This window comes from Hyperolius riggenbachi, chromosome 6 (assembly GCF_040937935.1).
Source record: "Hyperolius riggenbachi isolate aHypRig1 chromosome 6, aHypRig1.pri, whole genome shotgun sequence".
Classification (NCBI taxonomy): Eukaryota; Metazoa; Chordata; class Amphibia; order Anura; family Hyperoliidae; genus Hyperolius; species Hyperolius riggenbachi.
In genome coordinates, this window is record NC_090651.1 from 192,846,895 (window position 1) to 192,860,888 (window position 13,994).

Consider the following 13,994-nt stretch of genomic DNA (forward strand, 5'->3'; position numbering starts at 1 on the left):
TTGAGACACGTGGATGTCACCTTCCCCTTCATTGTTGAGGTGGATACATCAGAGATTGGGGATGGGTCTGTGCTGTCTCAACGCTCTGGCCTCCAAGGCAAACTACATCCCTGTGCCTTCTTTTCTCGTAGGTTCTCTCCAGCCGAGAGGAACTACGATATTGGCAATAAGGAGCTCTTAGCCATTAAGTTAGCCTTTGAAGAATGGCGCCATTGGCTGCAAGGGGCAGAACATACGATCACGGTCTATACCTGGGAAACCTGGGAAGACTGGGCGGTTACCCTAGGGCAGGGGTCTCAAACTCGCGGCCCGCGGGCCATTTGCGGCCCTCGATACAATATTTTGTGGCCCTCGCCGGCAAAAGCTTCCTTATAGTTCGGCATTTCCTGGAAGGGGCAGAGCTTTCAGCTTCAGCTCTGCCCCTCCTGACGTCAATCGCCGCACGGATCGCCGCCTGTCCCCGCCCCTCTCTGTGAAGGAAGAGTGAGAGGGGCGGACAGAGGCGGCGATGCGTCACGATTGACGTCATGAGGGGCAGAGCTGAAGCTGAAAGCTCTGCCCCTTCCAGGAAATGCCGGCGGATTGCCCCTTGGGCGATTTGGGGGCTCTGCAGCCCTCATTTTGCGTTGGGGACACGGCGGAGTACTTGTAATGGGAGCACTGAAGCGAACTATAAGGTAAAATAGGCAAAATAGTTCGCTTCAGTGTGAATTTGATTTTGAAATAAAAATTAATGCAAGGGACGGTGTGTGTGTGTGTGTGTGTGTGGGGGGGTGATTTGGGGTGGGCAAGGGCTGCTGATTGTGAAATCCCTTATGCGGCCCAGCCTCATCCTGACTTTGCCTCCAGCGGCCTCCAGGTAAATTGAGTTTGAAACCCCTGCCCTAGGGCCTTACCAGCAAGATATTCCAGAAGGGAAGCCCGAGGGGGTTCTGTTTGTGCCACTTCCTTTTCACCTACAACTCTTGCAATTGTTCCACGCCCATAAGAATGCAGGGCATCCCGGTCCTGCTCGAACTCAGGACCTACTGGCCAGATGTGTATGGTGGCCTTCGTTGGCTCTTGATTGCAAAGACTTTGTGAGAGAGTGCTCTGTGTGTGCCAGAAATAAGCCCTCTCGTCAAGCACCAGTAGGTACGCTACAACCAGATGCCAAATGAACCATGGACTCACTTGTCTATGGACTTTGTAGGAGAACTCCCCAGGTCTGAGGGCAAGTCGGTCATCTGGGTGGTAGTTGATAGGTTCAGTAAAATGGCTCATTTTGTCCCTCTGAAGGGACTCCCCTCGGCCCAGGAATTGGCTGATCTCTTCATCCAGCACATTTTCCGGCTGCATGGCATTCCGGAGAATGTGGTGTCACATAGGGGAATCCAGTTTGTGTCTAAATTCTGGAAAGCCTTTTGCCACCAGGTCGGTATGGACCTGTCATTTCATCAGGCTACCACCCACAGACCAATGGACAGACCGAAAGAGTTAACCAGTCCTTGGAGCAATTTCTCAGGCAGATGCGCAGTCAGATTGGGTAAAGTTGCTGCCATTTGCGGAATTTGCACATAATAATCTGAAGAGTTCCTCTTCAGGTTTTTCTCCTTTCCAGGTGATTTCGGGGAGATCACCCAAATTCTCTTCAATACCAGTGGCATCTTCCCTTTTCCGGCTCTAGAGGATTGGCAAAGGGCATTGAAGGAAATTTGGGTGCTTGTAAAAAGGAATCTGGGAAAAGCCTTCCAGACGCAGAGAAAACAGGCGGATAAAAGGCGGTCTGTTGAGTGGAAGTTTTACCCAGGAGACTTGGTGTGGGTCTCTACTCGGCATCTGGCGTTAAAGCAACCATCACCTAAGTTAGGACCCAGATTTGTAGGCCCATACCCTGTGTCCAGAAAGATTAATGACGTGACATATGTGATTTATCTCCCAGCCAGCATGAGAGGTGTGAGATCATTTCATGTTTCATTGTTGAAGCCTGCTGTGCATATAGATTCTTCCCCCTCCCTCCCCCCTCCCCCCCCCCCCCCGTGATGATTGACGACCAACCAGATTTTGAGATCGAGAAGATTTTAGATTCTCGAATCTCGATTAGTGCAGAATTCTGTACAGTATCTGGTCCATTGGAAGGGGTATGGCCTGGAGGAGAGGACTTGGGTGCCGGATTGCCGCATGCATGCCGAGGATCTAAAGAAAGAGTTTCATGAGTTACACCCTGAAAAGCCGTGTAAGAAGCGTCCGGGGTCCACTCCTCAGGTGGTGGGGGTACTGTAATAAATAGCGGGGATGCCGCCGCAGCAGTGAGCGGCATGGCGGCTGTCTCCACGTCTCAGCCGGCGGCCTCCGCCGCGCAGTTACATGGTGGAGTTTTGCCTGGTCCTTCAGTTGCACATAGACTGAGGGCTATGCGCACGCGCGCCAGGGGAGTCAGCTGATCAGCCGGTCTGCTGACTCCAGCAGTGCTCCTGATTGGCTGAGTGACTGGGGCGGCGCTGTGGGGCGCTCTCAGTATATATAGGACCTGCCTGTCAGTAGCTCCTCGTCTGCTGTTGCAAATGCTGCGTGTTAGCACTCAGACCTTAGTCAGATCCCAAAGTGTGCTAGAACCAGCAGGAGCTGAAGATCCAAACTTAGTCAGATTCTGTTGATAGCTTAAAGTACTAATTGTATTGTATTTGTGATGACCTTCTGCTAGCCTTGACTACTCTTCTGCCTACTGATTCTGTGCTTCTGCCTATCTGATCCTGTTGCGGACTCAGCCTGAACACTACTCTGATTTGGCCTTCTGTCTTTGTACCGTATCTGTCCGTTTGTTGCCGAATCTGCCTCTCTGACTCTCCCGCCCTCACCAGTGAGCCTAGCCCATGGTGAGGGATTCTCTGTACAGCTTAATCACCTGCCCCTCAGGTGACCAGTAGCTGCAGTACAGTCTTAATCACCTGCTCCTCAGGTGACCAGTAGTTGCAGTACAGTCTTAATCACCTGCTCCTCAGGTGACTAGTAACTATGGTACTGTCCTCATCACCTGCTCCTCAGGTGATTAGGAGCTGCAGTACAGTCTTGATCTCCTGCCCCTCAGGTGATCACCGGCTGCAGTGCAGTCTGAATCACCCGCTCCACGGGTGTTCAGTACACATTGTGTTACTGTTGCACCAAACACCTATCTTTACATCCTGTTGCCCTGTGTCTCGCTATACTCGCATTATTGGTGATTCTGCAGATCACCACATAATCAGGTATAGCATCTGTATTATTGGTGATACTGCAGATCACCAATAATCAGAAAATCTGTTCTTGCTGACACCGATCGTTACACTTGTCTATTGTTTCCCATTCACAGTTGTCCCCATTTTCTTGCCTGATGAAGCGGGTTTGACCTGCGAAACGCGTTGCACTTTTGGGGTACCATATAATAAATGTGTTTATTGTTATTGAGATAGTATTTTGTGTCTGCTTTGTGGAGGTAAGCCCACCACTTACTCCAAGAAATTTTTAAACATTTTACCTAATTTTATCCTGCTGGCACCTCTGTTTTACATATAAATATATTGAATCCACTCCTGGTGAAGGGGAGTGCTACCCCCTGATTTTTCCTATCTACAGAGAGCGACTTCTTAACCCTGAGTGAGGACAGGTCTAATCTCCTCACCTGCCTATACAGTGGTTGCCTGATTGGTAACCCATGTTTGTGAGTATAATTTTTCTCACCTATCCCTTTGCATATTTTTTCAACACACTACACCATATTGGGCTCTCGGTTTTGCCTATTTCTTACTGTTGCTGCTTCATTGAGAGCTTGTTGTCTCACATGGAGTCCAAAATCCTGTAATAACAGTATCAATCAGTGACATTCTGAATGTTTTGCCAAAGTTACATTGATACTATATCTTACGTTCAGCATGTCATTGTTGTTCCTCCATATAGCATGTGCTCTCATGTAGTAAAATAATACGGCTGTGTGTGTATGTATGCACTGGGAACAGAGCTGCAACAAGGGACTTGTCGGTTGCAAGGGGCTGGAGGAAGCCCCGGGTAAGTAGATCTGGGGGTAGCAGAGATTGCCTGACGTTTCCTTTAAGTCTAAGTGTTTTTTATCTGCATGGGTAAAACACATTGGTCCTCAGTTTTCCTGTGCAGAAAGCGAGGGAGGTGGGAGGCCCCATCCAAAGTTTCGCACGGGGGCCCAGTGATGTCTAGTTATGCCCATGTTTCAAAGGAACACCAATTACACAGCTAACATTCTCTGTGCTCATGCCTGTATCCCAAGTGTCTTAAAGGGAACCCAAGCCGAAGCACAGGTTCAAAAAGAGATATTAAAGAAACACTATCAAACCAAGTGTTCTAAAATTACAAAGTACAAATAATGTTTAAGTAGCTGTGTAAACATTTTCCTACTTTTCATGTTAAATATCAGAGGCAAAAGGGTGTGGCTGTGGCGCGCTTGAGGATGGATGCCTTGTGCGTGAGCTCTAGTCCCTGAGCCAGAATTTTGGGCTAAAATTAAGCAAAAACCCGTTTCTTTCACCCTCTGAAGCCAGTGACTAGATGTCCAGGAGGCAAAAGAGACCGCCTGCTTCCAAATCACGCGCTCGCAAAACTTTGCCGGACGTTGCATTCGGGAAGCCGCGTGGCAAGCAGGCAGCCATGTTAGACAAGGCCCAGCATCGCTCGGAGGAGGGCGCCGACTCTGACCACTCCGAGCAAGCAGATCAAGACCAAGCTCCTAAATCCTCCTGATGATGTGCCACATATGTTAAGGCGCGAAACAGCTGTAAATCATTCACTGCCTGTACCTCTCTCCAGATTTTGGTCCATCCTCCGCTAAAAGACTAGCTGAAGATACAGAACTGTATCGCACTATTAAAAAGTTTTTTAAAGCAGAGCTGTCGGCCGCAGTAAAAGATCTGTCAGCTCAGATTCAAGACATCTGCAAAAGAGTATGTGACCTAGATTAGAACACAAATCTGACAGCATAACCGATGCCCTGGCAGATGACAAACAGCATATAGAAGCGCACACTGACCGGATTGACACCATAGAGCTAAGAATGGAGGTTTTTAAAAACAGGGCCCGCCGTTCCAATCTCCGTAGCAGAGGCCTTCCGGAGTCGGTGATTGACCTAAAACCTGCAGCTCAAAATCTATTTGCTGCCCTACTCCCACAAGTGGATGTCTCTCAGTTCAGGATGGACCGCATTCACCAGGCACTGGCAAAACCACGCAACCCCGACCTCCCGCGTGATGTGGTGCTCAAAATACATCATGCAGATATCAGAGATCAGCTTCTCTGAGCTGCGTGCAGCCTGGAAACATTGCCTGGAGTCCCGCAATCTGTACATCTCTATGCAGATCTCTCTCCACTTACACTCCAGAGAAGACCCTTTGGCCTATCACTCTTACCTTAATCAGAGAGAATATTAAGTATCATTGGGGCTTTCCCTGCCAACTAATATTCACTGTTAATGACCGGGCCTGTGTTGTCAAGACCTTAGAAGAAGGCAAAGATCTGTTCCTCACGAAAACATTCGCCTGGAAGCCCCTCCTGACCCGCTTCCCCAACGGTCCCTGCCACCACAATGTGAATGGCATTCAAGGAACAATCTTCCACGTGCATCCACTTCAAGGATGAGTATCTAAACACTGTTTATGCCTGCTTTACTGTTCCTTTTCATTAAATTTCTAGTCAACTGGTTTATTTGTTCACATGGGGCCTATCGAGACTCTCAGACACTTTTTCACTCCTCTGCTCATGAGTATATCTTATCAGCATGCATACCTCAGGGGCCACTAGACTACACACTAATGATGTCTCTTTTAGCCACCTTCTAACCTCATCTCTGTTTTTGGTGCCTTTGCAAAACTATTCGCAACTCTTGTATACTGCCTGGTCAAGATTTCCTGTTGGCCTTGGCAAATCTGGTTATCCTTTAATGGCGCGAAACTGTATAGTGAGGGGCGGTCATGTTAGACTAGCTCCTACTCTCAAGTACCACAGCATATGCTCTGCTAGGGAGCCTTTAATTTACTTTAACATCGCCATTTCACTGCATATGAATATTTGCCGAAGGTTTACAATACTATGCTATCCCTAATACTGGTTATGTATTATGTTTTATTACGTACTGTTTATTATGTGGTGCTTGGGACTGGGCTCCCACATGTTGGGTCTGTGCCCAAAGTGGCATCCGGATGCAGCATGGAGGCTCCCCTCCCACTCACTTTTCAAACCCTATACCTGACAACATGCTAATGTCTTGCATATCGATAAGGTTTGCAATGAGGTCTCTATTGTTTCTCATATTGTTTCTCATATTGTTTCTCATATGGGGTCGGACCTCCCCCAGGTCATGTCTGTGGTGCTCGGATGTGGCACGGGGGCTCTTTCTCCCATTTCCTCCCTGCCTTCTGTATCTCTTCACGAGGACCTCAAACTTGATACCTTACAGATACTTTGTAAATCCTATACAATATGGCCACCTACTGCTTACGAAGGGGGGTTGGGCTCCCCCATGCTGGGTCTGTGCTTAAAGGGTCTCCGAGCAGTGTAGAAACTATGGAAATAAACATACCATTTTGAAGCTCTCTTTCTCCTCTTTCCAACGATATATAAACCGCCGACCTATACCTTTTAGTTTTCACTATTTTCACGATCGAAATCGCGGCTGCCGCGACTTCGTTTGCAAAAATATTGAAAACTAAAAGGCGTAGGGTGGTGGTTTATGTGTCGTTGGAAAGAGGAGAAAGAGAGCTTCAAGAGAGCTGAATGGAGCTGCCGACTTTGGGGAAAAGTCGTCCTGTGTAATACAAGCAACTATGGAAAGATGCATACCATTTTGAAGCTCTCTTTCTTCTCTTTCCAACGACACATAAAATGCCGCCCTACGCCTTTTAGTTTTCAATATTTTCGCGATCAAAATCACGGCGGCCACGATTTCGATCGCAAAAATAGCGAAAACTAAAAGGCGTAGGGTGGCGGTTTATATATCGATTGAAAGAGGAGAAAGAGCTTCAAAATGGTATGCATCTTTCCATAGTTTCTGCACTGCTCGGAGTCCCTTTAATATGTCCGGATACTGCGTGCCCCCCCTTTTTCCCCTCTCCCTCATTTGGGATTTTATTGAGGGAATGTTGTTTTACTTTGGGTCCAAGCTCCATCATGCTGTGTTGCCTCCAAATGACATGGGGCTGGCTCAGCATGATGGCCCTTAAAGGGACTCCGAGGAGTGCCCGAATTTAAAAGAATACACTTACCTGGGGATTCTTCCAGCTCACCATAGGTGGCGAGGTCCCACGGTGTCCTCGTGGCTCCTCTCCTGCAGCCTCCACCGGCCCCCGTTACCGGCGGCACCCAGCGACACTTGGGCCGGGTGTCGGGCTACCTCTTCCTGGTTAATGGCGCAATGAGTCATCACGCCGGCCGTTTGGCGTCATCATGGTGGCCGGCGTGACAGGTCTGCGCATGCGCGGAAAATAATAGAGGCACACAGTGTCAAATGCACGGCAGCTGGAGAGGAGTGTGTGTGTATGTATCACAGGGCTGTGTACTTTAACGCAGTGTTCCCCAACCCTGTCCTCAAGGCCCACCAACAGTGCATGTTTTGTGGAAATCCACAGAGGTAGTTATTCAGCTCTGCTGAGACACTAATTACTTCATCTGTGAATGTTTGTGGTTTTCTGCAAAACATGTACTGTTGGTGAGCCTTGAGGACAGGGTTGAGGAACTCTGCTTTAACACACACACAGAGATAGCCTATAGTACTTTCACTCACAAATAGCATTCAAGGTTCACGAGCTGAAAATATGAGGTTGGAGCCATCTCTACATAAATGCATAATAATAATATGGTAGGACATTAGACTATGACTATGGAAGGATTAGAGTAGAGTGTGAGCTCCTCTGAGGATAGTCAGTGACATCACTATGTGCTCTGTAAAGTGCTGCAGAAGATGTCAGTGCTATATAAATACATTATAATAATATGGTAGGACATTAGACTACTGTATGACTATGGTAGGATTAGATTGTGAGCTCCTTTGAGCTCAGTCAGTGTCATGACTATGTTTAGAAAGGGAAAAAAAAGAGGGGAGATGGAATTGGAAGCTACTGCCATGTTGGCGGTAGATACGCCCCTGGAGGGTGAAGGGGGAGAAGTAAAAGATAGAAAAAAATAGAAAGAAAGAACACAAGATGGAAAGGGGGTGGGATAGAAAAACAGAGGAGGGGTACAAGATGGAAGGAAGGGATAGGAAAGTGGAAAAAAACGGGGGGAGCAGAAGATGTAGGGGAAAAGGGAGAATGGGGGGGGGAGAGATGGAAGGGGGTAGGAAAACACACAGAGAGGGGAGAGAGCCCAAGATGAAAGGGGAGAGGGGAAAAGAAAAAAGCTCAAGGGTCGCAGCTTTACCACCAGCCACAGGGGATTCACAGAGTTCACACAGGGTGAACTCAGCTGTCTGCCTGTGCATGCTGCCTATTCACAGCACAAGCTCCTCTCTGTCCTGTGTACTTCCAGGGCTGTGTTGCGGTCTCCTCTCCTCTCGTACAGGGCAGCTGCACCTCACATTCTCGCCCCTGCCAGATCACTCAGAGTCCACTATAATGGCAGAGAAAGCAGTACAGTCCAAAACAGAAGCATCTGAGCTCCAGCTGAAACGGACCTTCTACAATCTCAAATAAGGAGCCAAACATGGCAGGAGAGTCGCTCCGCCCTCACTGGCTGCCTGGCCCTATGTGATCTCTGCCTGGCTAGAAAGCATCCTCCCCCTGCACTCCGCACTTCTGCAGCTATAGTTACAGCGGGGATGCTGTGATTATAATAGCCAGAGCAACGCCAGCGGGCACACCGGATCTTCATATCCCGGGCACACCCGACAAGATACCGGGCCAGTGCTCCTTATCTAAGCCCCTAGCGACGCGCCTGGAGCCCAACAGCAAGCACCATCTGCAGCAGTGTAGGCCTCTTCTCCTGATGCCCACTGCAAATAGTTCAGATGAGAAGCTCCAGTATACTCCAGAAGTTCCAGATACTAATAGACTTTCCTCAGCACTGGATGAAAGATGGAAAACACTTTTCTGCTCTTTGCCTGTTCTGTGTCCACCAGCCTCAATGCTAGGCTCTCTATCTCTCTCTCTCTCTCTCTCTCCTTCCATCCTGAGGGCCAAAAGCAGAAAAGTGAAAATTATCACCTAACATTTGTAGGTGATAAAATAATCCTTAATTAACACCAACTTTTCACTTGTGAATCTCAAATAGGAGATACATTTTAAGGTAATTACCAGACTTTTACCTCACTTTTACCGCATGAGGTAATTTAGGGAGAAAAAAAATTGTGAATTTGAAAATGGAGATATTTTGGTCGGTGTTTATCATTACCTAATTTAACTCATGCGGTAACTCATTGAGAATAGAACCCAATGATGGACAATAGTGCCAATGATTAAGAAACAGTATGCTGCACAGAAATAGGGGGATGGTAGCTTCCCTTGTAGGGTTCTTAGACATGTATTTTGTTTAATGGCAGGACCTTTATACAATATATTAAATTGACTTACACTTTGATCAGGAATAGTGCAACCAATATCTTCTGGATCTGTAAAGAAATCAGAAACAAGGTGGGTGCTGAGATTACTTTGGATGACAGATTTTAGCTGGATTACATATTTTATGAAGTCTCCCATTGTTGAACATCCCCAGCCTGCTGGAAGCTGACTTTAGACTATGAAACCTTTCAACATTTGGTTTAGTTCCATCTAGTAAATAACCACTGGCTAAATCCTTATCTGATCTTATTCTGCATTTTTTATGCTATTCGACTATTTTCTTATACATTTATTCTATAATAAGCTACAAATTTAATTTACAAATTTAAAATAAGGAACTATTTTAAAAAGGTATTAAAGATGTCGCGAACATCAAATTTTGGGTTCGCGAATGTTGAACTTGAACTTCTGGCAAAGTTTGAGTTCACGCAAACCCGTCAATCTGCCATAGACTTCAATGGGCAGGCAAATTTTACGACCTACAGAGACTGTTTCTGGCCACAAAAGTGATGGGAAACTTGTTTCAAAGAGTCTAATGGCCTATACTCACGGGCAACTTTTAGGGCCTGTCGCCAGCACACGTGAGCGTGTGGGCAACAGCTCCTCGCCAGGTCCCTCCGCGTACACACGCGGAAGAGGGACCAGCGGCGCGACGGAAGCTGTCGCCGACGTTCCTCCTCCCCCCGACGGAAGCTCCGTATACTTCAATGGAGGTTGCTGTCGCTAGTCCGCGTACTCACGCGGACTAGCGACAGTTGCGGCGGAGTTGCGGCGGCGACTGTCGCCAGGCGATTGAGCAGTTCAATCGCCTGGCGACATCAGCGACAGGCGACAGTTCGGGGTGCGCGCCCGTGCAATGGCGCATACTCACGGGCGACCTGTCGCCGCAACACGCGCGCGCCGCGTGTTGCGGCAACAATTGTAGCCCGTGAGTATGGGCCATAACACCTTGGATAGGGGCATGCTAGAGGGGGATCCAAGTTATTTATTACTGTTATTTATAAAAAAATAAATAAAACACAAATAAAAAAGTTATTTAAAAAAAATTACAATGTTATTTAAAATCTTTATTTTATTTTTAATAAATAAAAAAAAAACATACAGCACGGTGGAAGCAGGCAATAAAATGCAGGCTACCTGGCACACCACCATGCTGTTCTTGGATCGAGTGCCTGTGTCCAAACTGCTACTCTTAATGCCATGTTTACCGAGATTGTGCGCTAACAGGTCTGTAAGGCCCCTAGGTGTGTGTGTGTATGGTGCTGCATGCTCAACTGAATGGACCAGCGTGACGTGTAGCAGAGGCCAAGATGGGAAGTTGTTAGTAGAACTTTATAAGGGCCCATTTCCACTATCGCGAATTCACATTCATTTTTCGCATGCAAATTTGCTTAGCAATACAAGTGAATGGGACTGTTTCCACTTGTCAGGATTCCTTTGCGTTTTTCTGTGCAGAAAAAATTCGCATGGCTGAGCCATCAGAATTCGCATACCGCATACCGCTATGCGAATCGCATACAATGTATTTAATAGGAAATTCGCATGAGGTTTGTGTATGCGAATTTTCATGCGAATTCGCATGCAAATTTCGCATAGAAACAATGGAAAAGCACACCAGCACTGCCATGGTTAAATTCGCATACATCCTCATCCATGCGAATTCGCATGGAAATTCGCATGAAAATTCGCGTAGACCCGCATGCGAAATTCGCATGCGAATTTTTACTGCGGCGATTCGCACCGCACAAGTGGAAATGCAGCCTCATGGTAGCAAGCAGACAGGCTCAGGGCCCATTTCCACTAGAGTGAATCTGCATGCGTTCACTGCATGCAGATTCGCATAACCAATACAAGTTGATGGGGATGTTTCCACTTGTCAGGAATTCTGTGCGGTTTGCTGTGCAGAAAAAAATCTGCACTGCAGACCCGTCAGAATTTGCATGCCGCACACCCGCAAGCGAATCACCGGTAATATAATTTAATAGGAAAACCACAAGCGTTTTTGTCTTGCGGTTTTACATGCATTTTTTGCATGCGTCGTCGCATAAAAACCCATGTCAATGCTTACCAACATGGTTAAAATCGCATAGCGCAAACCGCGAGCGATTCTGCGTGAAAATCGGCATGCTAACGCAAACGAAACCGCAACTGCTTGCGGATTCGTTGCCACGATTTTCGCCGCAAAAATGCAACGCACAAGTGGAAACGTACCCTCACTCTACAACCTTTTTTTTTTTGTAAGCATATATTTCAAATGTATTTTTAATAACTTTTTTCATCAATAAATGTAATAAGAATGTATTTATAAAAAAAAAACAAAAAAACAAAAAACCCACAAATACAAAGATATTTTAAAAAAAATGCGATGTTATTTACATTTCAAAACTATTTTTTTTTTAAATTACAATTACAAATAACAGCAGGTCTGCCATTCATGGTGGTGGTGTCACCAACTCCATTGCAGAGCCACACAGTTGCCACAGTAGTCAGCAGGTTTAACCAATGTGCGGTATAGGTGCCCTAACCATGCTTTGCGAGGAGAGGGCCAGCGCATACCACAAAGGCTGCATCTGAAATGACCAACAGCTCACATGTGCAGCACCTATAATAAGCTATCTGCACACTTCGCATTCAATTCAGATGCAAATCAAATGCATAATTACTATTACTTACCATGCAAACAGGGAAACTCAGGAATACAGGCTGGGAGCAGCAAACCTGGTAGTTTCATACTAGCAAAATTATGGAAAGGGGGGAGGTTGCGCATCCCTAAAAACATGCTGCAATTGACTGGTTAATCGCTCAGGCATGCAGCACCTCTATTAGGCTGAAAATGCATGCCCTGCGTCCAAAATAAATGCTACATTTATTACACTATGGAGGAACTTTGGCTTCCACTATAGTTTGCATGCAAAGTATAATATACTGGACACTTGCGCCACGGTGAGGCAGACCTCCACTATAGTTTGGAAGCCAAAGTTCCTCCATAGTGTAATAAATGTAGCATTTGTTTTGGACGCAGGACATGCATTTTTAGGCTAATAGAGGTGCTGCATGCCTGAGCGATTAACCAGTCAATTGCAGCATGTTTTTAGAGATGTGCAACCTCCCCCCTTTTCATAATTTTGCTAGTATGTAACTACCAGGTTAGCTGCTCCCAGCCTGTATTCCCGAGTTTCCCGTTTGCATGGTAAGTAATAGTAGTTATGCATATGATTTGCATCTGAATTAAATGCGAAGTGTGCAGATAGCTTATTATAGGTGCTGCACATGTGAGCTGTTGGTCATTTCAGATGCAGACTTTGTGGTATGCGCTGGCCCTCTCCTCGCTGTCCATTAAAATGTAAGTTACACATTTTTGCTTAGCTGCTCCCAAGGTTATACATATGTTGTTTTTAATTTAGGTTAGGCCACTTGCCCGGAGGTCTGACTAACCATGCTTTGCAGACCAGATATCAGTGGTTAGATGGACCCTTGCCCCAACACGGTGTGCCAGAGATGCGGTGACTTAGCTCTGCACATGATGGCGCAGGTTTACACATACAAATTTAATTTGAGAAAAAAAGTCAATTTTATTAATGAAAAAATTATATTTTTATTTTGAAAAAAATGTTATTAATGCACAGGGCTGTGGGAGATGGAATATCCCCCTCGGGAGCTGAGGGTGATATACCTGCCCTGACCATGCTGACTTTAAATGTCCAGAGTGGTAATGTAAGGGTAATGCCTGTTTCACACTGACAGACCAAACTCTGACAGACCAAACTTGGCGTTTAATGCACTGCAAAGAGTGAACAGCTGTCACTCTCAGGATTTAAATGTTAGTCCTCTCAGCTGCAATCTTTGTGTAGTGGTCGCTGTGCTAATGTGCGCATGTTGGTGAGAGTGCAGGCCATGGCAGTTTTCAAGCCCCAATGGTCGGGCCAGTAAAGTGACTCAGAAAACACTGGTTCTGCAGTGTGGGCCCAGTGTTGGTCTAGTAGGCTTTATTGAATGATCCCCTGAGGCGACCTACGGTTTTGCCAAAACGTATCCAGCCGATCGATCGATTTTGGTCTGTCCACAATGAAGCAATGACCTTATCCCCTTGGGTGTGCCCACAACACACTCATATAGGTCATTGCTTCATTGTGATATGCAAGCCCCCTCACCACGACAAGGTAACGATCAGGAAGGGGAATTGACATGTACACACTTTTTTTTTTTTTATTGCAGCCACAGTTAAGCACCACACGCCAGAAAAATTAGGCATGTACACATGCCAGAACAATTTTTTTTTTATTTTTGGTGTGGACCTTGTTGGTGACAGTGAAGATGTCAGAATTCTAGCGGTTTTATTTATGCAGGAAAAGCTGTCATTTGTGTATGTATATATAAATATTAATAATCAATACAGTAATTCTAAAGAAAGAAATAATTATTGTTAAACCCTATATAATATGAAACTAAAACTTTTATTAGATTGTT

General features: G+C 46.2%; 1 protein-coding gene across 3 annotated transcripts in view; it reads right to left on the reverse strand.

Moving 5' to 3' along the window:
• Window positions 1–13,994, reverse strand: part of SLC37A2 (solute carrier family 37 member 2) — a 1,087,044-nt gene that overhangs the window by 554,972 nt on the left and 518,078 nt on the right. For all 3 annotated transcript variants that reach the window (XM_068240256.1, XM_068240255.1, XM_068240254.1), the window contains exon 8: window positions 9,540–9,577. In XM_068240256.1, coding sequence (XP_068096357.1) covers window positions 9,540–9,577 — 38 coding nt within the window. The remainder of the gene's footprint in view (window positions 1–9,539; window positions 9,578–13,994) is intronic.